Raw genomic sequence first — 25,709 nt, 5'->3', positions numbered from 1 at the left:
TTAAAAAGCAGTTACATTACATCTTCTACTTCCATCACGTATTTCCAGGACTGAAAAAGGAAAGATTTTAATTTTCATCTGTTATTTTGGAAAGCCTTTTTCTTCGTTTGAATCCTCTTCTTATATCTTCTAAAAAACGGTTTACGATATGGCTCTTGTCTGCCATCGTCTGGGTTGAACCTTGATAAATGAGAAAAAACAATTCGATAAACTGAGTAACTATCTATGATAACAAAAGTATAAATAATGTAACATACTCTTTTTTGTCTTTTCTCCTTGATGTTCTGTGCTGTGTCTCCTCTTTGCTTCTTTTTCTTTTCGTTCAAGATTCTCCTGTTAAAAGTAATTCAAATCCATTTATTTAGTAATGGATGCAAAAACCAGAGAACTATTTCCTTTTTTAAAAAAATACTACTTCCAATTTACCCTTTGACATCGTCTCACACAATCACAAAAAATCTTCACTTGATCAATACACTCGTCAATGTCGAAACTATTCCCGTTTTCACAAAAGTAGTCAACAAGCAGTTTTGTCCTCTCAGTAATTTTACCTATCCCACAATATAATGGCCCCATTTCTTTTTCTGCAGCCTATTAATATGATTATATAATTAGTCACTATATTAGAAATGGCTGCTTATTTTAATATAAGTACAATTTAACAATATAAAACATTATGCAGTTTCTTGCGTTTGTGTGTGTATTTATGTGTGAGAGAGAGAGAGAGAGAGAGAGGTATCATTATAAACATCTGATCTAAAATACTTCAAAAATTACCTCTGTCAAGTATAATGAAACAAATTGAAATTTCTGAACCTAACACGCTTGCCTGAAGGATTATTTCTAGTTGATGTTTGACATCATTTGGACATTTTTCAACTTCTTCTTTAATTACTGTTACGTTGTCTTTCATCGTATTTATCTCTTTCTTTAATTCGTCCACGCTCAGCCTTTAAAATGGATGTTTGAATTAAGCAAATTTGCTTGATATAGATAATTTATTTTTCATGTCTTTTTTTTATTACGAATCATGCTTTAAAAATATGCATCAATAAACACATCATCTATTGACATTCCATGGGTCAATACAAATAAATGTAAAAGTATACAAGTATTACAATCGCACTGATGGATTTGATACACGTAAGTGATAACATGCTTATATCTTTCTCAAAACATGTTACAATTTGAATATTTGAGTAAATTTCATTTTACACTTTAACTAGAATAGAAAAATGTATGGCTTATGTTCTCTCCTTATTTTTACCAACAGTCAATAATCTAGCCTATCGATGAACATATCTTACTTTGAGACTATATCCAGATCGATTGACATCTTTTCCACAAAATTTAGAGCATCCGTTATTTCTTTTTCAGCTTCTTCAACAAGATAATAAAGCAGGGTGACATTCGGATCTGTGGTTTTGATGACAATCAGTTTATTTAAGGATTCTATTTTGAAACCCTTGGCATTTCCAGCGTAACCACCCTAAAGATGAACATATATTTATATTAAATGGATGTAATAACATATCAGTGATTTTCTAATTACTTTGTTAAAACAACAACAACAAAAAAATCACCTCTTTAAAGACGACATAATGTCTACAAAATATGCACATATGCCCTAGCAATTAAGCGTTGCATCACAAGATAAAAATGGGGGGGGGGGGGGCAAAAACTTTTTAAAAAATATATGTTTTTAGATATTTTTTATATTTTGAAAAAAATATAAAAAAGTATAAGGAATTCGATAACAAATTATTTGTTAAAGTTATCCAAATCAGATTGATATTGTTTTAGATAATATATGGTCATAAAAATGTACCAATCATGAGATTAGTCAGGATATGGAATGAAGAACACATAACAACTTTTTCGTAAAATATTAAAATTAATTCCCATGAATTGCAATTTGCATCTTTAAAAACAAAACAAAACAAAACAAAACAAAAACAAAAAACAAAAAAATAACAAACAAAAAAAAAAAAAAAAAAAAAAAAAAAAAAAAAAAAAAAAAACAAGCAGAAAAAAAAACAAACAAAAACAAACAAACAAACAAAACTAAAAAAAAAAAAACATAATGTCGTATTAAAAATTTGGGACTCACACCTGCTATGTGTAAGAATGTGCGACTACTACGGCTTAATCAGGTCGTTGAACTTTATGCTATAGAATTTGTTCAACTAAATTCTATTTTTGAATATATTTTTACAAGAACGACAATGTGGATATTAATCTATCCACGGGAGAAGGCAGGAAGCAGATCTAGCAGTACTAGTACTGAAATCGACAATAGCTGTAAAGATCACTCTGGTCAATTTTCTGCAGTAAACAATTATAGAGATAATAATTATCTTTTTTTATCTTAAAAGTAAAGGTAGAAGAATGAAATATCAATTTAAATTGTTTGTAAAAAGACAATTATTTTAGACCAATTGTGAAAAAATACAGAAATACAGGTTGTGAGGATACGTGTGAAAGAAAATTTGAATCATAAAATCGTAAAGGTAAAAAAAAACTGGTAACAAATAACTCAGTTTAATGTATCCAAATAAAAATACTGATCTTTAATTCATGCATTAAACAGAGATATATTCTGGGTCCAGCAAATGCCCTACCAAGCCCCTGTCTTTACTCCTTACAAAGTATTAACCAGAGTAAAGGATAAACTACAGACGTATTGTGCTACAGCATATTCTAAAGTGGGGTAAATCAGATGTGGATTCTCAAAAACTCAAGGGACTCGTTCTTCAACCATTGTTGGCAAATTCGCTCAAAAGCCTTGATTTTTGGAAGAATGTCTTTTTTATCACAAGCCTGCTCTTTGAGAACAAGTACTTTAATACGGGTATCGAAGCCAGGTAACTGGATAAGTTTTAGGTAAAATTTCTCTGCATTTCCAAGCTTTCCTGTGTCTCCATCGAAATTTTTTAGCTTTGCAACCTGAAAAATTATACTTTGTTATACATTATATTTTAAACAGTAAAGCTTGCTTACCAGAGAATCTGTCATAACTGAATCTTGGTAAAAGGGATGTAAAATTTAACATTTTTTATAAGATATGAATAAAAAGAAAGATATATTATACGGAATTGAAAAAGGAGGTCCCAAAAATGCATCCTTATTTCCCCGTTTTATTGTACAAGACATAGTGTTAACAAATAAATTGATGGGGAAATCTATGACCCCTTGACGTATTGAATCCTGCTAGAACAGACGACAAGTCTATTTTCAAAACAAATATCAGTAGGAATACACTCAATTGATACCATTTTTTTCATTGAATAACTTAGTTTAAATTTAGTTCTAATATTAATTATAATTTTACAAATAATAAATGAGCTCATAACTAAATATAGCATGTAAATCATATACCGTACCAATTTTGATGCACCAGATACGCATTTCGACAAATTATATATTTTCAGTGATGCTCAAGCCAAAACGTTGGAAATCCAAAATATTCAAATAAAAAAGTCTTGGAATAGTTTGAAAAAAAGGTGTGAAAGACTGGAGCCAAATACATTGAAGGATCATAGCTATGCATGAGGGAAATAATCCTTAACTTTGAAATAATTTTTGAAATTTTACCACAGCAATTAAATATATATCCATATTTTTAAGCTAGTAACGAAGTATTAATTTACTGTAGAGACCCTCGGGGACTAAAAGTCCACCAGCAGAGCTGCTCAAGCCCAAACCTTGGAAATCCGAAATATTTAAATAAAAAAAAAAAAAAAGACTTCGAAGAGCTGAAAAAAGGACTGGAGCCAAATACGCTGAGATGGGATGGTTTTATATTCTACATAGCTGAGACACAGTTGGGATGAATCAGAGATAAATATTATCTATGAACTATTTCAATTTCATTGAGAAGAGAATATCTATACTTATGGTCGTTTTTTGACAATATTTTTTGAATAGTCAAGAATATTTGGTGCATATAAAGGGTTTCAGTCATATAGGGAAAATACTTCAATGTTGTAGTCAGTGGGGTACGTTATATTATATATTTGTCTTCATTTGACACATAGATATGTATAATTGTTGTTTAGCCATGGAATTACATTCTTTTGAATATAACAAATTAATTTGTCACCTCATTTTCATTCGGAAGAATCTTCTGCAAACCAAGTAGATGCTCTCTGCCTATTGATAGCCCCTCAATCATAGAGATGATCTCATTGTGACTATGCTTAACATGGCTCAGAAAGATGTTGACTTGCATACTCCGTTTCGGATCAAGAAGAAATATCTATTAGAAATGTCATTTAGGATAATTCACTAAACTATTACTTGTTATCACAGCATTTAAAAACTGATATCATATATAAAAAGCTAATTTTCTCCTAATACTCTAGTACTCTATCTGCAACTCCATTAAATACATACAATGACCTTGTCAGCAAATAAAATCTTTCACTAAGTCAAATACTGACTTACGTTTTTCATACCTATTGACCATTATTTACACACTAAATTGTCGACGTATTTTCCCGTTATTTCCAGATCATGACAACGAGCACACGGCGGGTGTGACCGGTCGGCAGGGGATGCTCACTAAACCATGGCACCTGATCCCACCTCTGATGTCTTAGAGGTTTGCTCTGCTTCTATTTTGTTATGTTTAATGGACTTTTGAGCTCGAACAATTTCGTTATCTCCATATATTTCATACAATATTCTTACCTCTTTCGATTGCCTTGTTTTAATTGCTTTATCTTCTGTTGAGCAAAATAGCTGTTCTAAGGTTTCATGGTTCACTTTGATTCGATCCTCCATGTACCCGACTTTCTTCCAAACATTTTCTTGATCTGAAGCTATCAAAATTATAACAAGTTTAAAAATTATTATCAATAGAAATAATATACATGTACATGTTTATAAAGTGAAGACTCTTTCATCCTTAAAAAAATCATTCACCTTCACCACAAAAGCTTCACCATCCGAAAGACATTTGTTTGGAACAAAAATATATATTTGTATATAAACCAAATATAAAAAAGTATCATTAATCCAGAGACCTAATCCAGGAAATATAAGCGACCGGATGGCCAAGCCCCGACTGTATTTAATTAATCTTGACAATGATAACCAGCTTAGCTGTACATACGTTTTGATTAACAGAAAATGACGTTTAACATCAACCATGCCTAAGGAAAAAGAAGTATAAAAGATTCATGGTGCTCAATACAGTTAATGCACCCTCATGATGATTATTGAGTCTGATTAAAGAAAAAACCATATTCGATTTAAATATGTACTAGTTGCAGAGATAAAAGCAATCGTGCAAGATCTTCAAAAAAAAAAAAAAAAAAAAAAAAAAAAAAAAAAAAAAAATTCCAGTGTCTCTTTTGGCCAAAAAGTGAAACATAAGGTTTAAGTGTTTGTTGCTATCCTTGAGGGGAAATCTTCATCTATTTGTGAAAATATGACATATCCAGGGTAAAAATATGAACAAGAGGACCATGGGCAACGGCGCTCACCTAAGTAACTTTGGGCTTGCTGTTTTTCCACCCGTCCCCCCCCCCCCCTTGTAGTACTTATTGTGACCCCGCTCTACCCTTAGGGTCATGATTTGAACAATTTATAATCTACACTACCTTGGGATACTTCCACATAAATTTCAGCTTTTCTGGCCCAGTTGTTTCTGAGAAAAAGATTTTTAAAGATTTTTGCTACATATTTCAATGTTAAACTTGGATTCCCTGTTGTGGCCCCACCCTACCCCCAGGGGGTCATGATTTGAATAATTAAGAAAATACACTACCCCAGGATGCCTCCACATAAGTTTCAGCCTTTCTGGCCCAGTGGTTCTTGAGAAGAAGATTTTTAAAGATTTTTTCTACATATTTCCATGTAAAACTAAGATTCTTAATTGTGGCCCTGCCCTACCCCTGGGGATCATGATTTGAACAATTTAGAATCTACTCTACTCCAGGATGCCTCCACATAAGTTTCAGTCTTTCTGGCTCAGTGGTTCTTGAGAAGAAGATTTTTTTAAAAATTTTTCTACATTTTGCAATGTAAAACTTGTGATTCCCTACTGTGGTCCCACCCTACCCCCAGGGGGTCATTATTTGAACAATTCAGATTCTACACTACCCAAGGATGCTGCCACTTAAGTTTCAGCTTTTCTGGCCCGGTGGTTCTTGAGAAGAAGATTTTTAAAGATATTTTCTACATATTTCCATGTAAAACTAAGATTCTTAATTGTGGCCCTGCCCTACCCCTGGGGATCATGATTTGAACAATTTAGAATCTACTCTACTCCAGGATGCCTCCACATAAGTTTCAGTCTTTCTGGCTCAGTGGTTCTTGAGAAGAAGTTTTTAAAATCTTTTTTCTACATATTGCAATGTAAAACTTGTGATTCCCTATTGTGGTCCCACCCTACCCCTGGGGGTCAAGATTTGAACAATTTAGAATTTACACTACCCAAGAATGTTCCAATTAAGTTTCAGCTTTTCTCGCCCGGTGGTTCTTGGGAAGAAGATTTTTAAAAATTTTTTCTACATATTTCAATGTAAAACTTGGACTCCCTATTGTGACCCCGCCCTACCCCGGGGGTCAAGATTTAAAAATTTAGAATTTACACTACCCAAGAATGCTTCCACATAAGTTTCAGTCTTTCTAGCTCAGTGTTTCTTGAGAAGATTTTTTAATGACCCCACCCAATTCTTGTATTTTCTTGACTATCTCCCCTTTGAAGAGGGCTTGGCCCTTCATTTTAACAATTTATAATTCCCTTTACCCAAGGATGCTCGGTACCAAGTTTGGTTAAAATTGGCCCAGTGGTTCTTGAAAAGAAGTTGAAAATGTGAAAGTTTACAGACGGACGGACGGACGGATGGACGACGGACAAGGGTGATCAGAAAAGCTCGCTTGAGCTTTCAGCTCAGGTGAGCTAAAAATATTAATCCAGATGGTGTAGGCACTTTGATATTACCAGCATCATCCACATTTCTGTCATTGTCGTTTCAAGAAAAGTACTCTTTCATTTTATTCTCAAAACTTAAGAGAAAAAAAGAGTTTACTGATCCCCCAAGAAAAAAAAATGTCCAGACTGATATACCTTACTTTCATTTACCTGAAATACAAGAGGCAGGGATCTTTGTCCAATCGACTATTTTCATTTTTTGTTTGGGAGTGCGAGAACAAATATTACCGACTCCTCTAAAGTTTGGATCTGGCACTGGTGGAGGAGGGGGAGGGGGTTGTGATACGTGGTTTCCACTTCGGGTGACTTGTGTTTCACATCTCAGAAATGCCTCCTTCACGGAATCTTCAACCTTTTTCCATTGCTTTATACTGAAAATTTAGTCTCGGGTTATTCGCAAATGGTACTGTTAGTACTTAAGTAGTCAATAAGTTTATTGTAAAAGATGAACGTATACGCAAGTTGTCTTAAAAATTGAAGCATTTGTGAAACTATGATATTTTGGGAAGAAGAATTACAATTGTGCTTATGTTTCCAATGTTAAATAAGACATAACATATTGATATATCAAAGACAGTTACTGGAAGCAGTTTTTGTCCCTTTAAGCTGATTGTTTATAAAATTAATAGTTATGATAGTAAACAAAGACACTCATGAAGATGCAAAACTCTTTCTATACCTGGGTGATTTTTCCGTCTGACTTTGTAGAAGAAATAGCATAATATTAAGAAGCACCTCCGCAAATGGTGTGTTGTAAACCTGATAACAATCATAAAGAATTTAATTAACGACCCCTGGTTATTCAAACAAAAGAAATCAGCTTTAAAAATTAAGAATACTGAAATATTCAAATTTCATTTTTGCACTGATATAACTAGGTCTGTCTTTATCTGAATAGATCACATTGACTCACTACATTATGTTTGGAAATTTAAGGTACATCTAGAGAAGAAAAACATTCAAATCAGCATTCATCATTAGTGGTTTGTAAGTTGACTACGATATGTTTTTAAATTGAAACATTTGATTATTCTCCTTAGCAGTGAAGAATCGAAACGCATTTTAATCAAAACATTATTTCAATAACCAAGGTAGGAAAACAAATGTCAAAGATTCAAGGTTGTTTTGAGATCTAATTTATGTCTCCCGCACTTGAAATATTTTCATTCCGTTAAATACCTTCAAGTATCATGCTGCAGCTCAAGAACATCAAATAGAATAAGATTGTTTCGGGGCTACAATCAGGTTATTTCAACGACGCAGGTGTTAAGGAAGCACTAAGATAATCTGACTAGACTAAGTCAGTGATACAATGTGACGTCATAGTAGGCGAGATGACGTCAATTGTAGAACACAAGTTTTCTAGTTTTCAGTTTACTCAAAGAAATTATCAAACCCCGGGGTATTGTTGCTCTGTTAACTTTTTTATTAAGGAAATTTTTGCTATTACATGTAATACCAGTCACGTGATGACGTCGTGATGGTGCATTTCTTAGCCTCAGACACTCTGTTGTCTTTCTGCATTAGTTAATATAAGTTTATCGGCGACTTTGATAAATTATCAAACTTAATTTTCTTTAAAAAGTCTAAATTTCCCGAGGAACGATTTGTATGCTTCCTTAACATACCCGCAGACATGATTTTTTAGGAAAAAAAATTAAAGAGAATTTTAGCAGATTTATTTTTAAGGAATTTTTTTAAGGATATGGTCTTTTCCTGTTCGCTAAGATTTTTTTTTTCTTTTTTGAAAATTACAAGAGATTCCTAGAATAATTGAAAAAAAATGTCAACTGAAAGATGAAAAGAATATAATATATAGAAAATTAATACAACATATGTATGTTAACCTTATGATAAAGAGCATTGAAAACCTCCTTGGCATTGTTAATATCGATGCATGTCCGGTATAAGGTCGCCATTTCTTCATCATCTGACGCCTTCTCTTTGTCAAAAACTTCACACTGAACCATCATATCCTCATCGTCTTCCTTTCGTAGATCGTTGATAATACCCAGACAGTTTAATCCTAAATAAAGATTAAAATATGCATTTTTTAAATGCAGTTTTAGTGTTGGACATCGATTTTCAATATGTTGTTTATATATGTTTCATACATTTCTTTATTTTCACCATTTTCATTTAGAAACGTGAAAAGAAGCCATGTATCCCAAATTTTGAAAACTGGGGTTATATGGAAATCAAGATATCAGGGGTTCTCCTATCGTTTCCTTTATATGTTAAACTCTATTTGGTTTCAATATAAATTTTCGACATGTAAACAATCAACCTGTGATTGAAAGAAGAAAGACCAAAATTTTCTGTAAGGTAGCCCACCCCATACATAATAATAAAATAATACAGAGCTTTGTAAAAGCACTGTGCAGAGGTATTCCTTTACCTACCAATAAATTCATTGCGGATTCTTACTCTCTCCTGCAATTCTTCATTAGCCAAAATGATACAATTGACAAAACCCATCAATGTAGTTCTGTAGGAAACCAAATCTGCCTTTTCCAGTTCATCCATTATAACACTGAAGCGATATCTTTGGTTTTTCTTTATCTTAAAAACAAATGTCAGCCTTGACTTTGCTGAAAAGTACTTTTTTGAGTTTGGAATGTTTTAACTTTTTTGCCTTCATAACAAAGTTATTAATGCACATTTTGTTTATCTGTTTTCGCCCATGCTCCCATCTTTGGGAACAATGCTGATTTCGCGTAGTTAGGGAATTGTTGTGACACATGTTTTGCTTTGATTTTGGTTTTCGTTTGGATTTTGTTTTTTTTTTAAAGAAACACTTATTTTTATAATTAACAATAACGGACAAGGATTGAAAGACAAAGAACTAAGAGCGATCATATTTTTCTGCCGCCTACCTCCAAGCTAAGTCAGTTTTCAGAATTAACATATTTAAATGAATTTTCATATTTATGTACAGATTTATGTAAATTTTCATAACTTATTTGGGAAAACAAAGAAAGGCGACTCTACTATTTTGGTAAAACATGTGGGTTTTTTTCACTATAGAAATCAAAGGAAAACGGAAAAGATTTTTAAAGGCTCTCTCCCCTGAAATAAAAATTCTTCTTTACACGTATTATGAATTGTTATTTCACAATACATACCAAAGAATTTGTTGTTTCACGAGGGAGAGGGAAGGGAAACATGTTTACAGACAAGGAACAACAAAAAAAGTTATTTTATTATAAATTTCAAATGAGATTACAAATTAAAAAAATAATAGCTTTATCAATCATATACAGTGTATGTTGAATATTACATAAATCAAACATGAAGAATGATTAAAGGGTCATTATTTCATTTTCCATGAGTATTTGAAAATCTAGTGATGTTTTAAAGCCTGATTTTAATGGATAAAATTGTCTATCCCTCCTATGAGAAGACATAAATTAGAGCAATTAACTATTTGACCTGTTTTAAAAATTATTTATCATTACTAATGACCGTTTCTTGTCATTTAAACGAATTAAATGGCCAGATGAATTAAATGGGTATAAAGGTATAAAATCGAGAGTTTGTGTTCATAGTTCTTCACAATACAGACAAGAATTATATCAAGGTTCGAACACTTAATAGCAAAATGAATAAATGGAAGAATATTTTATGATACGGGTATACCTTATAGCTGTCTAGAGCATAAAGAGTGAGGATGTATCCATCGCTTGATTTCAAACACAGCGCTGACAGTAATTCAAAGACCTGGGTCTTCACTATTGACTGGTTTGTATCCAATGCTTGAGACAAAAATAATGAAGAAAAGGTTGAACAAAATATTTAGAGAATTGAGCTGAGATAAATTATAGCTTAGTATTTACGAATTTATATTTTATTTGCATTATCCGTTTTGTATAACACTTTTTCAGCAATATTTTTATTAGGAAAGGCAATTTGCATCTAGATAACCGATTATTCGGTCGGAACGATTGTAGTCGGTTAGAAAATCTGTAATCGGTTAGTCGAAAAAAATAGAACATATATCTAAATGCTGTGGTAATATTTGCAAATTTATTTTTAAAAAAAGGATTATCTCCCTCATGCATAGCTCTGATCCTTAGAGGTATTTGGCTCCAGTTTTTGGCATCTTTTTCAGCTCTTCCAAGTCTTTTTAATTAAATATTTTGGATTTCCAACGTTTCGGCTTGAGCATCACTGAAGAAACGTAATTTGTCGAAATGCGCATCTGGTGCATCAAAATTGGTATCGTATATGATTTACATGTAAATTTGAACGCAATTTTCTTACAATTCATTTTAAAAAATGAGACGTCTACATAAACGTTGACAATTTAGCGTTTTCACATAATTATCTATTTAAGGAGGTTTGATCCTGTTCTCAAACGTATTAAGAATTTTTTTTTTACATGTATTAATTATATTTTTAGAATCTACACACATAGCTTAATTAAAAATCAAAACAAAAAATGGGGCTTAATGCTCTTCTTATGCGCATGGAGCATTTAATATTACCTTTTAGCACTGTTATAACGTCTAACAAATCAATCAGTTTTTCTTCAAATATTTTTTATCCAAATAAATTATGGGAACAAACGCAGTCTTTATTTTTCCTCTTCAATACTCACATTAAAATTTGTGACAACAAAAAAGTTTCAAATTACTCCGCATAGTCAATCATTATAACTTTCTGCACTCAAAAAATGTTATTTTTCTGGCATTAAAAAGTCAACAAGCAATAAAATCGTTTGAAAGTAATGACATTTTTTCTGAATTTTCAAGCAGAATGGTTAAAATTATCTTATAAATTCAGAAAAGAAAATTAAAAGTGTGGATCTGTGATGTTCATTTTTAGATATTACTTAAATAGAGTTAATTTTAAGCTTAAATTGGGCTATATTTTTTTCGAGAACTTTCTGAATATATTTATTTAGCTAAATTTATCACATATGATGATAGAATCCATGACAGTTAATTTAATACATAATTTAGGACCAGCATAAAATATTTCATTGCACAAAATAACTCTATGTGCAGGCTGCATGTAAAACTAGCTAGGAACCCATACTTAAGAGAGAATGTCACGAATCATCAAGCTTCAGATGGAAACTTTAAATTTTAACCTCCTGTTTTCTTTTATTGGTTGTAAAAAGTGTTCATAGTACACAACTTTCACATACATGAAAATGATGCTTGATCAACGAAACTATTATTTTTTCCCCTTATTATGTGTTGCCATGGAAACCAACATAAGTTAAGAAAAAACACTTCAATTTTAACTTTTTTTAAAGAATATTTTTACAAAAACAATAGAGATATCACCTACAACAGACTTTATGCTAATTATTAAAGATGCATAGTATACAAAAAAGTTTAAAAGCAAATCTAAATACCTAGGCATCGGTTGCCATGGCAACACAAATATTGTACAGTTTTACAGTTTGAAAAATTGAAAATTACCTCTCAAGTTTAAACTTATATATGTAAAATCTACAACAAGCTGAACATTAAAATGAATTTTATTCTTACACAATACAGGTTGATATTCAAGAATGGCATATAAAATTGAGAAGCATTTTTATTGTTTTTGTGGAAAAAACGGTTAAATTTTATGTTTTTACTCTTAAGAAACATTAAAAATACACAGCAAATTTTAAGGAGAACTTTCAGTTTCTTCCCAATTGATAATTGTTAATGTATATTTGCTATCATACTCTTGCATTATCAATAAATATAGTAATATTATGAGATAAAAATCCTGTAATGTGCCCATAGCAACCAATTTTATTGCATAGCAACCAAGGCATTTTCAAGAGATTGTGTCAAAAAATAAAGGAGAACATGTATTTACATATAAAAAAAAAATAAATCAACAAGCTTTATTTCACTTAGGAATAATAAAACATACTTAAATTTCAGTATCAATCATATTCTGTGCATAGCAACCAAATGATGTCCATAGCAACAGTTAATTTTTAAGTTTTTACGCCAATAAAGGTTAAAAACACATCAATTTTTAAGGGAAAAAACCTTCAATTTCTTCCACATTGATGGTTAAGGGTCCATTACATAATTTCATGTATATTTGCTAATATACTCTTGCAACATCAATAAATAAAGTGATATAATGTTGAAATAATTATGTAATGTTCCCTTAGTAACCAATTTTGCTGCATAGTAACCGATATATTTTCAAAACACTGACAAAAAAATGAAGGAGAATATGTATTTATATACAGAAAACAAGATATTTAAGCTTCATCACTTATGAATTATAAAAACATAGTCAATTTTCTGCATCAGTTATGTAATCTGTGTATAGCAACCAAAGTGGTCAACAGCAACAGAGCTGAACAGACATTTTGTAATCCTTAAATTATCAAAAAATGTTGGTAACACTCCAATGAACTATTTATGAAAATTCAAACAAAACATGATCAATTTATGTATGAGAATTGTTTTTGATTTTGTTTGTTTGTTTTTTGTTTTTTGTTGTTTTTTTTTTTTTTTTTTTTTTGTTTTTTTTTTTTTTTTTTTTTTGTTTTTTGTTTTTTTTTTTTGTTTTTTGTTTTTTGTTTGTTTAGGTTTAACCTTTACATAATTTGTCTTAAATTCAATATTTCTCTTCTTTTAATTGAGTAGTCATTCCTCATTCAATGAAATCTTCAATCCATTTAATTTTCATCTGTTTCTTGATAAGGCAATGCCCATGTCACAGCATTCAAAGAAATCATCTCAAACGGTACTTTTCGGAACATAATCAGAGAGACCCATAATGCTGATGGCTTGTGTCATCTCACTTGTCTCAGTCATGTGTGTGTCTTGACTCCCTGGAAATCACAGTCTCTCATTAGAATCTGACTTCTGTGTAAAAACTTCAAAAATTAAAAACAATATTAAACAAGAAGCCCATGGGCCAGTACGCTCACCTGAGTAACTTTGGCCTTGTTGTTTTTCACCTATTTCCCACCTTGTAGTATTTATTGTGGCCCTGCCCTAACCCCGGGGGTCATGATTTTAACAATTTAAAATCTACTTCACCCCAGGATGCTTCCACTTAAGTTCCAGCTTTTCCAGCCCAGTGGTTCTTAAGAAGAAGATTTTTAAAGGTTTTTTCTACATATTTCAATGTAAAACTTGGATTCCCTATTGTGGCCCCACCCTAGCCCCAGGGTCATGATTTGAACAATTTAGAATCGACACTATCCCAGGATGCTTCCACGTAGGTTGCAGTTTTTCTGGCCCATTGGTTCTTGAGAAGAAGATTTTTTAATGACCCCACCCTATTTTTGTCTTTTCTTGATTATCTCCCCTTGGAAGGCGTCTTGGTCCTTCATTTTTACAATTTAAACTTCCCTTCACTTAAGAATGCTTTGTACCAAGTTTGATTAAAATTTGCCCAGTGGTTCTTGAGAAGAAGTTGAAAATGTGAAAAGTATACAGATGGACGGACGGACGGACGACGGACAATGGGTGATCAGAAAAGCTCACTTGAGCTTTCAGCTCAGGTGAGCTAAACTACATTTCCTTAAATGGAGAAAAATTAACAATCTCAAAGGATGTTTTTTTCCCTTTAATCTGAGTAAAATTAAAATATTACTTTGGATTCAAATTTATGAATTAAAAGAAAAAAAATTAATAAGAAAGAGTTCCATAGGTCACACTGCGCACCTGAGCCACCTATGCAATGCTCTTTTCTTTAAGAAGTTTTTGAAAAAACATTTTAATCTATATTCCCATGAAAAATGTTCTTACCAGGGCTGTACCCAAGCATCAAGAGCCCATGACTTATGCATACTTGAATCCACTCACAACATGCATATGCTGGATAGCAATGTGACTTATGTAGCCGTAAAATTTGCTTCCATATTTTAGCCCCACTAAACCCAGCTTGTATCTACAAGACTTGCGAATTTCGATTTTCTTATGAAATATATTGCACACCATTTATAATTTTGCTTGTTATTGGAACACTAAGATACAATGAGTTCATTTAAGAAATGAATTCAACTTTTAAGAATTCATAAGGACATGAATTAGGACGCTTCACACAATTTATTTTAAGACACGTGATTTGAATAAATTTAAATCTACATACCTGAGGGTTCTTCCATATCAATATGACTGATCAAGGTCTTGCTGTTTTAGAGAAGAAGATTTTTAAAGATTTTCTTTTTCCTATCCCTATGTAAGACTTTGATTGCCCTTTTTGGCCCCATCCTACCCCAAAAAGGTCAAAATTTGAACAGAACTGGATCTACACTATGTAATTAAAGTTTCACATAAGTTTCAACTTATCTGGCCAAGTGGTTCTGTTCTTTTTTTTTAAAGATGCCACTAAATTTTCACTAGGTTTTCTCCCTCTTGAAAGATTGTGTGACCTTTCTATGAATAAACTTGGATTTCCTTTGCCCAGGGATGCTATGTAACACTTTTGGTTGAAATTGGCCTAGTTTTTCTGGAGAGGAAGTCAAAAAGTTTAAAATTGGACAAACAGACGAACACTGAACAAATGTGACCACTTTAGCTTACAGCTCAGGTGAGCTAAAAGGTGCAAATGAAAAAAAACCCAATAATTATTATAAATGACAATATACTTACATTATCTTACGATCCATCTGTGCCTAATATAACTGATTCTGGTTTCAATAGATAATTTCTTCATTCTCTCTATGAAAGTATAAAAAAAAATATAATTATAGGTTTGCCCTTGAAAATATGCCTGTTATTATACTGACTTTTCCGTGAATGTTAAAATGTTATGACACACATCCTTTAACTTGAAAATTGAGAAATATTCAATGGAGGAAATAAAATACATTTAAGAACATGTTTTTTTTTTCAATAGACAGAGGGAATTAAAATTCAGTGATCACTATTGGAAGGTTTTACATGCATGGGCATGTACATTATGATGCAGTATTGAACTGTGGAAACATTAATTTTATGGAGTTTTATAAATTTTAACAATGCCACACATCTTCAACCATGAAATTAAATATTTGTTCTCAAACCTTGAAAATTTGACCCCTCAAAATTAAAAAATATATATTTTACAGTATTTCTTTTCTTCTGATCAGAGACATAAACTAAAACAACAAATAAATATTAAAATAATGATTAATATTTCTAGTCTTATTTAATATGTCTTTCTATTTAAAAGTAAATGACTCTTAATACCAGTGAATAACTGCTAAAGGCTAAATTGTCTTTTTTCTAGATGCTAGCAGCATTTTCTAAACATTCTGTTGAATCTGTAGAGTGTAGAGTACATGTACATGTATCTGCATGTAGAGCTACCTTGTATAATTTACATGAAAATCTGTAGTGCTGCTAACAAGAGATTTTTCTTGGCTTTTGTAGAGTAAAACAGGAATGAAATATAGAAATACATTTATAATACATTCACGCATTATCTTTTATCTGAAAACAAATCAGTTTGACACTGTTATCTTGCAAAATTAATTAATGTAATATTGTATTGCAATTTGCAATTACCATGTGCAAATCTGATCTACAGACTATCATAGTAAAAGTAACAGTAAAATGATCTTTGCCAAGGAAACAAGGACCCCTCGTATGTTGTTAAGCATAGTAATATATCTGAAAGAATTGCCTTAAGAAAGTATCTTTCATCCCCCCCCCCCCCTTCCCCCAAATCCTGAAATTGAAAAGGTTTTTCAGGTATTTTTATTTTTTTTTCTTGCATGTCAAAAATTTTTATGTTTGGCATCTGTTAAAATTAACTTGAAAAACCCCACCTCCATTCCATCCACCACAAAAATCTTTGATCCGCAACCTGAATTTCAATGAGCTTTTTTAAATGTATTTATACAAATTAATGTTTCGCTTTCAGAACATTTTAAATGTTAAATAAATTTACATGATGATTAAAAAATCTATGATTATAACATGTACATAGCTATACTGGGCATTTCAATAACAAATAAATATAGAGAAAATATATACATGTACCAGTACCAGGTGTCGGTCTTGATTGTCACTGTATCAGCTTTGCATTATTTGTTATTAAAATATTTGCATCAAATTAATATATTTGTTTCTGCATACTTCTACAAAAAGGAAAAATATTTGAAGATCGATGTAATGAGTGTGGCGATTTTTGGGATAATAAACAAAGGAAACCAATTCATTTGGATTTTACATGCATTTAGCTACCAGTTTAAGTTGTACACAGATGAATGGAGACAATTCGGATAAGGAAGAAAGTGATCGCTTTTAGAAATAAATATATATATTTTTTAAATTGTATTACCTGATTTGTCATAAGGTTTTTGTTGTTGACAAGATTCCAAGTTTATGAATCTTTGTCCCTCTTGAAACAACATGAATTTTCCTTGAGTCAGTGCACCAGAACATCCAAAGGTTGCCGACATTTTTTGTTTCTATCACAGAAGAGCTCCAAGGGAGGTAATTCATGACAATAAAAGATGGGAAAAGTACCCATCAGTATGATAAAAAACCCCTTTCAATTTAAGCCCACTTAAGAATGCTTCTCAATTTTAATTTTGATATAAACAGTATTAATGTTCACCTTTTTGAGGATAGCATCAGATATTTATTTTCTTGTTTGAGATTTGAGAATTCAGTCACCGAAACAGGGTCATAAATAGGCTAAGTGTATGTAGAAAAACTAATAGAAATTTAAAAGTTTTTGTTCACATGCAGACAAAATATAAAAATACTGTTTTTTTAAAAATAGTTTTAATCGGATTTATTAATAATTATTGATTTTTTATTTGTTGTACTATGAAAAAGTACTGCAAATTGACTGAATCTGAATTTTTCAAAGCGTGTATTTTACTTACTTTGATATATGGTTACCATGGAAACGAGTGGCTAATCATTGTAAAGTTTTACCACAAATGATAAGACTGTTAAAGAAGTTTATTAACGCAAAAATCCCGAAATTTTTAAATTTTATAGTTTCCATCAATTACACTGAGGAAGCTTGATGATTCGTGACATTCTCTCTTAATAATACTGTAAATGTGCGAAAGAGAAAAAAAAACAAGATAATTCTCTCCTAAAAAAACCTGAAGCCACAAAATATACTTCCTCCCTTTATGATTTTGGTATGGAATATAATCATGGGATTTTAATTGAATACAGTTTCATTAGCATTGTAGAATTCAAATTTATTGTAAGAACTAAAACATTATGAAGATTTTTTTTCAAATAGAGATCAAGACAAAAAAATCTGCTCAAAAGCTCAGGAAGGAAGCTCTTAAGCCGAATTGGAGGTAATTATTGTTCTCCTGATTGAGATCGCAGGCTAATTGGTCAGGATGTGAAGTGTTAATTACTACATCATGTCGTTATCAAAACTGTCCTGTAATTATACCCGCACTTTCTAAAGAAAGTTCGGGTATATTGTTGTTACTCATGTCCGTCCGTCCGTCCGTCTGTCACACTCTTCTTTCTCAAACTCCTTTTACATTTTACACAGTAGCCTAATCATCTTTTGGGGGATGGTTAGTGGTGTCCTGCAGATGTGCAGTAAAGTTTTGGAATTTTCATTTTCACCCTGGGGGTCAAATAGGGGTCGAAAAATGACGTTTTTTATGCAAAAAGCCCCTGGTTCCCTGAACTCCTCTTACATTTTACACAGTAGCCTAATCATCTTTTTGGAGATGGTTGGTGGTGCCCTATGGATGTGCAATAAGGTTTTGGAATTTTTATTTTCCCCCTGGGGGTCAAATGGGGGGGGGGGTCAAATTTTAAAAAAAAAAAAAATTTACATGTTTAAACATCCTGGTTCCCAGAACTTCTCTTATATTTTATGCACTAGTCTTAAATCATGATCATTTGGAAGATGATTGATTTTTTCCTGTGGATGTGTAAAATGGTTTTAAAATTTGCATTTCCATGTGGATAGCAAATAGGGGCAGGAAAAAAAATGGCCCCTCCCTAACCCATGGGGTCATGATTTGTACAAACTTGAATCTACACTTCTTGGGAATGTTTCCATATTAATCATGCTTTTGTTGTTCTTAAAAAGAAGAATTTTGAATATTTTTTACCTTTTATTCCTATATAAAACTTTGATCCCTTATTGTGGCCTGACCCTATCCTCGGAGGTCATGATTGGAAAACTAGAAATATGTCCATAGGATATAAATGCCCCGCTGAAATCTATATTACTACTGTTATGCAACATGAAAATTTGTACGAGTGTATGAAGTTTGAGGAGAATATCTTGAACAGTTTCTTTTAAATTGAAACTAAAATTAAAAAAAATGGATATAGATGATAAAATCTCACAAAATTATGTATAAGTGCATGCTTACATAAAAATATCTTAGATTGTTTCTTTAAAACTAAGCAAAATACAAATTAAAGAGAAGGGAGGTCAAGGTCACAGGAAAGTGCAAGGTGAAAAGTTTTTGATGCAGTTGAATAGCTCTCACTAATACATATTAGCATATTAGGTTTGATAAAAATATCTTGAATGATTTATTTAAAACTGAGCTTAACACTTATTTGAGAAAAGAGAGGTCAAGGTCAAAGGAAAGGTTGAGGTCAAAATGCTGATGCAGTTCAAAGCTTATATCAGTATGTATTTACTATTAGCATATGAAGTTCGATAAAAATATCATAAATGTAGATAAACACTAATTTAAAAAAGTGAGGTCAAGGTTAAAGGAAAAGTCAAGGTCAAAAAAGTTGATGCAATTGATAGATCTTAGCAGTATATATCAGCATATGAAGTTTGATAAATATATCTTGAATTGTTTATTCAAAACTGATATAGACACTAATTTAAGAAAAGTAAGGTCAAGGTCAAAGGAAAGGTCAAGGTCAAAAAGGTTGATGCAGTTGAAAAGCTTACATCAGTATGTATCAGCATATGACGTTTGATTGAAGTCGGACATGAGAAACACTATATGCCTCGGCCATATTTATGGCAGGGCATAAAAAACTTGAATCTACACTATGTGAGGATGTGTCCATATCAAAATGACTAATAAGCAAATTCAAAGAATTGTGGTCCCCTGCTTTCCGTGTCCTAGTGGATGGGATGCCATTATTTATGACATGTTGTTTCAAATATGCACGCCATATCATATGTCATTCAATAGTAATCACCAAAGTTAAAATTTTTGAAAATTAGGTAAAACATGAAGGTCAAGGGGTAAAAAAATCATAGCATGCTCGGAAACATCTTGTTACAGGTAATGTACATGTCAAATATGTCCTATCTCTTCTCAAACAAAAGTTATAAGGAAATATAACATTTTTGAAAAGTAGGTTAAACTTCAAGGTCAGTGTCAGAGAGTCAAAAGACATGATATATTTAGAAAGGTCTTGTCACAGGTAATATACATTTATAATATGAATTCCCTATCTTTACTCTTTCAAAATGATCAATTTAAAATAATGTTAAATTTTTGGAAAAGTAGGTCAAACTTCAAGGTCAAGGTCATGGGTTCAAAAATCATGTTTAGAAAGTTCTTGTAGGTAATGTACATGTGAAATATGAAAGCCCTATCTCTTATTATTCAGAAGTTATGACCAAGGTTAAATTTATTGTGACAGACGGACAGACTGACAAACGAACAGACTGACAGACAAATGAGATTTAATGTCCCCTAGGTCCCTTCATGCGAAAACGGATGACAATAATGCCCTTGCTGTTCATGAGAAGAAGATTTATGATGGAAAAAATCCCCTGCATTTTCTATGTAAATCATTGGATCCCCATATGTGGCCCCACCCTACACCAGTGGGTCATAATTTCAACAAATTTGAAGCTACACTAAACTTTTTGGGCCCATTCAGTGAGTCTTGATAAGACTTTTTTAAAATGATACCACCAAATTTTCACTAATTCTTGATTATCCCCTCTTGAAAGAGGGTGTGACCCTTCATTTGAACAAACTTTAATCCCCTTCACCCGAAGATGCTTTGTGGCAGGGTTGGTTGAAATTGGCTCAGCGGTTCTAGTGAAGAAGACAAAAATGTGAAAAGTTTACAGGCCGAGAGATGGATGACAAACAAAATGTGATCAGAAAACCAGAAAAACTCAAGTGAGCTAAAAACTGATGATCACAAGTACTTGGAAAGAGTTACAGTATTTGAAAAGCATTTTTTTTTTTCATGCATTGTTTTCAGAAGCTGAAAAGGTATGACTTGTATCCATGTTGAAAGAACTTCACATTTCAGAAAACAGTATGATTAAAAATAGTTAATCAAGGTGCTTTGAGTAGCAAAATAAGCTAAACTGGTATAGCTAATTCAACCATAGAGCTTATGAATTTTAAAATGCACAACCTTTTCAACTCTTAATCATTCTTAAAATATTTATATCACCATTTCTGATTCAAGGGAGAACTAGAGATATGACCAGAAGTATATCCGTTCACTAATAAACATGTACATGTATACTGTGTTTTTTAAGTCATTAATATTTGTTTGTTGTTAAATGTCCCTCTCGGGAATATTTCACTCATATGGAGACACCACCACTTAAAATTAATGAAGACGTACAAGTCGGATTTGAGGTTAACATTCATTTTAGGAGTTTTCAACAATTAAGACGTAAAGGATAACTCCTTCCCCTTGCCCCTTCCCCTTCCCAGACCCCTGTTTGTACATGGTTTGACCCAAATTCATGAATGAAATGTCAAGTAATCTTATCACTGATGCACTTTTATTTAATTTGATGTAGTCATATTATGAACATTTCCAATTTATTAAGAGAGTGGGAATGACCTCCAGGGGTTCATAACCTTAAACCATTAGATGTACATAACATAATAACACAAGAAACAAAATTATGTATAGTCAAATGGAAAAGTTTTCTACTATTTTGGAGTCACATGATCATATGTCATTTTAGGGACAGGGAGCGGCTAGGGAGATTGGACCCCCCCCCCCCTCCCCTCGAATTTGCAGAGTTATTTAAATAGGGCTATATACTGATTTACAGAAGCAAATAAAAAATGAATTTGGATGCCCCCCCCCCACTAAAAAAATATGGACCCCACGATCATTGTTTTTATTTTGTTTGTTTGTTTGTTTGTTTGTTTGTTTTTTTTTTTTTTTTTTTTTGCTTCTCAGGAAATTCTGGGCTGGAATTTTTTTTGAGTGAGGTGTGGACCCCCCCCCCCCCCCCGGAAAAAAAATTCCTGGATCTGTGCCTGTAACTGAATGTAATGTCGACAACGCGAGATAACTCTTCAGAATGTGAAATTCGTCTACTGTGGCATCCGATGATCCACTCTCTACCATCGGCTCATACATTCAGTGTCTGAGAGAGAAACGAACGACAACTCTGCATGGGAGATTGCCGATGATCTTTGATCCTTTTTAAACTTTAATCTAACCATTTGCATTTCGGTTTATTTTACCCCAATCTATACTTAAACTTGTACTTACCGACTGTCATAGGTCCTGTCAACTTCATGAAATTCAATTAAAACACAAAATGAATTAATTTCCACTGATATATATGTAACACTGCACCATGTGCAATCTAAAAATGATAATGGTAAAACTAGTACTAGTACTGGTAGGGTGACGCAAGCCCAATGTGATGTAGAAATTTTCAAAAAGGTGTTCACATACATGTACAGTACAAGAACAAATTTTAAATTATCATAACAAACGATGTTTTAACATAACTTTGCCATCTAGGCCTTTTTCCAAAAACAGGCAAATTGTGTGTGTGTGTGTTTGGGGGGGGGGGGGGTGACAAAATTGATTGGGTATGGCTTTTCAAGGAGGTTTTTGCCTAATCAAATACTAAAATAAGTTTGTACATTCATCAAAAACGTTTTGTACTAAAATAATATTATTTGTTGTTGAGAAAATAAATTTAAAAAAATTCCAATTATGGGCCAAAAATTTATATCCCCTCCCCCTTTCATCAAAACCTAATTTACATCATTAATTAAATTCTGTTATTTCAGACTGGTAATGAATTAAGTATATGAAATGCGTATAAGAGGTCCATGGGTCACATTGTCACCTGAGCATTTTATGCTCGATTTGACGAATACATGTACTGTGTAAATTTTAGAATTATTTGGACTTTTTCCTTGGTAAGCCCAATATGAAGGAGTGTGCATTTAGAGGCAAACACCTTTGTGCGGGTATTACTGTCTCATGACAGCATCTAGTTCTTTAATGAATTTAAATAAATCACCGTACTGTGAATTATTATGTCTATCTTTTGCAGTTATCTATCAAATTATATTACTATACAAACATTGTAAATTAAGTGAAAGTTCAGACTTAGTTTTGATTATGGCGACAATACAGAATGTGTAACATCTGCTCTAAGAAATTATCAATATCTGATTTCTCAGGCATGTTTTTTTATGGTTTCTTAATTTTTTCTTATCTATTCAAATTGAAATAAAATACATGTACGTGTAGTTTCCTGATCAAGATAAACAGATTGTTTCTAACATCTTATATGAGTAGAGTTACTTGAAAAAGAAATGTCAAGAAGATATGTATTTTGATTCGATTAACGGGTGAATCGGTCTGAACGTCTTGCGGTTAATCGATTAGCAATTTAATCGATAGCCATCCCTTATATTTATATATAAATGAAAATAAGTCAACCCCTCCCCCCCCCCCCCCCCCCAATTTACTCGTCTATCCCGATTTCATATCTCGAGAGATGTTTTAAGTTATACTTATTTCTTTATTATTCATTTTAAATGCATAATGGTTCATCAAGGAGCAAACTTAGGATCTTTGTTTACGTGTAAAATGTATATTGACTGATTCCAAGAGGTACTTAAGTACAAGTTCACTTGAACAGGGTAATAAATATTTATTATTATAACAAAAAAATCCTTCCCTGAATGAAAACAAGATCATGAATGTAGCTTAATACAGATTTATACTGAAAACGTTAAGATGTTTGGTTTTATGTTAGAATGTGCAAATATGGATTATAAGTCATTATACGAGGGGTGATCAAAAAGTTTGCGAACTAATTGAATTGTTTCCTTAAAAGAAATAAAATGAGGTCTCAGTGTTCATTAATCTTTTAAGTAGTCTTCACCGATTTTAATGCACACCTGCCATTGTTTGCCGATGCGCGACTCACGCGATCCAGGCGGTCAGGTGACATGCTCCGTGGCGATCTGTTCACAGAGGCTATGAAATTTTACCGAGTCTTATATTTCTTACCATGAAAGTTATTTTTACAACAGTACCAGACCATCTGTCAGAAATGGCCAAATCTAAGCAATAGGATGGGTGGATAGGGAGATCCATTCCCAAAATTAGCATGGTGACTATCACAACCCGAGTCCTCTGTCTCGGGAGCGTCGTTTATCAAATATGGAAAAAGTATGGGCGCTTTTTTTAAAAATATCTGATATGTTTAAAGTCTAAAGTAAACGATATTTTAGATATTTAATAAATATATTATTGTTCAGATATTCAACTATTTTTCTAATTGTAACTTGGCGATCTTTCAAAACAAATTGCTCAACTAAGGACACATCTTTTTATCGGTATACTTCTGGTAAGTCCTTTGTCTTCATCGACCTTGTACAAATTATCATACTGTAAACCAACTATTATTCGCGTCATCTTTTTATTCGCGATTCGTCAGTTTAAAATCAATCCGCGACGATTAATTTTCACGACTGGGGAAAAATTCTCTATAAATACAAAACAAAATGAATGGTTCGCGGCGTTTAATATTCGCGAGTTAAAGTAGGTAACGAAACTCGCGAATATTTCTCGTACGCGAATAAAAGTTGGTTTACAGTATTCTACTGGAAAGGAATTTCCCAGATATACGTTAAAACTTAAAGCCGTTCGTTCCTCGAGTACGACTGTGTCAATCATTTTTTGTCACAAGTCACCTACCTATTGACATCATTTTTACTTGTGACTTCACAAACACGAAGCAAAACATTATATAACATCTGCTATTTATAGAAGATGTGTATGACTATATGTTTGCCAAATTTCGTTTTGATCTGAATTGTGGTTTTGTTAATATAGAGATAGTTCGCGAACTTTTTGATCACCCCTCGAAATTAAAAAAAAATATTAAGAAGGCATGATGTTAGAAAAGCAACAATCAATTATTTTTATTTTTATTTATTTATTTATTTCATGTTTTGTTTTTTTAGGAACCATAAATATCTTTATACATTCCAAAGTTATTGGGAAAAAAAAATCAAGAATGGAAAGCGAATATTTATTGACAATGATATAGAAATTCTATCAATATATTTAGGCTATTCAAACATTTTCTCAATAGAAAAATAAAATGAACTTTTTGCTCACTTGACTCTCAATTTGTTACAAACAGGTCTTAAATCTATGTTAAAAACAAACCATAGAAAACAACAATTTATCTTACCTGTAACAAGTTTTTTGGTGTAGCTGTCGTTCTGAGCCAGGAAAGATAACCCCATTGCAGAATTGGCCAAGTATCTGATACATGTCACACTTTCTAAAAGCATCAATGCTTCAAAAAAAGAAACTCTTCGGTTTCCCATTGTATCTACAACGTCCAAAAGAGCATCAAGTCCACCATAATTCATAAATTCATGCGTCCATTCCTCATCCAGTTTTTGTACTTTCTTTTTCAGGGAACCTAGGACTTCTGGAGTAGGGTCTCTTAATAATTGTACGCAGTCCTGAGGATCAAATTGATCAAAACGTATCTGGTAGATTACCCATTTCACTAATGCTCGAAATCTCTCTTTTGGGGTTTTCGATGGAGTATCGTTCTCCATTGCTGGGAGAGATGATTTATTCTTCCGGAAGGAGTTGCTCCTATCAGTCAT

The 25,709-nt window shown here is 32.3% G+C and overlaps 1 protein-coding gene across 1 annotated transcript; it reads right to left on the bottom strand.

Annotated features, from left to right (window-relative positions):
* On the bottom strand, window positions 1–25,709 carry LOC133172866 (protein diaphanous-like). Its single transcript, XM_061307699.1, has 13 exons — window positions 25,280–25,709; window positions 10,583–10,698; window positions 9,346–9,505; window positions 8,791–8,969; window positions 7,623–7,702; window positions 7,172–7,314; window positions 4,693–4,823; window positions 2,842–2,946; window positions 1,308–1,489; window positions 830–950; window positions 427–591; window positions 258–333; window positions 1–50 (listed from the first exon to the last, which is right to left on the bottom strand). The coding sequence occupies exons 1-13, from the start codon at window positions 25,707–25,709 to the stop codon at window positions 1–3; spliced, it is 1,938 nt and encodes a 645-aa protein (XP_061163683.1).

This window comes from Saccostrea echinata, unplaced genomic scaffold (genome assembly GCF_033153115.1).
Source record: "Saccostrea echinata isolate AGI-Se365-2 ecotype Australia unplaced genomic scaffold, CSIRO_AGI_Sech_v1 ptg000055l, whole genome shotgun sequence".
NCBI classification, from domain to species: domain Eukaryota; kingdom Metazoa; phylum Mollusca; class Bivalvia; order Ostreida; family Ostreidae; genus Saccostrea; species Saccostrea echinata.
This window is presented reverse-complemented; position numbering and strand designations above follow the sequence as displayed.

What these genes read in the sequence shown, in the direction of transcription:
- LOC133172866 (XM_061307699.1), bottom strand. Translation starts at nt 25,709, where the DNA reads ATGACTGATAGGAGCAACTCCTTCCGGAAGAATAAATCATCTCTCCCA. An exon ending in AATCCGCAATGAATTTATTG is followed by an intron (nt 8,970 to 9,345) that starts GTAGGTAAAGGA and finishes ATCTTTATTTAG; the next exon opens with GATTAAACTGTCTGGGTATT. An exon ending in GTGTGAGACGATGTCAAAGG is followed by an intron (nt 334 to 426) that starts GTAAATTGGAAG and finishes TACTTTTAACAG; the next exon opens with GAGAATCTTGAACGAAAAGA.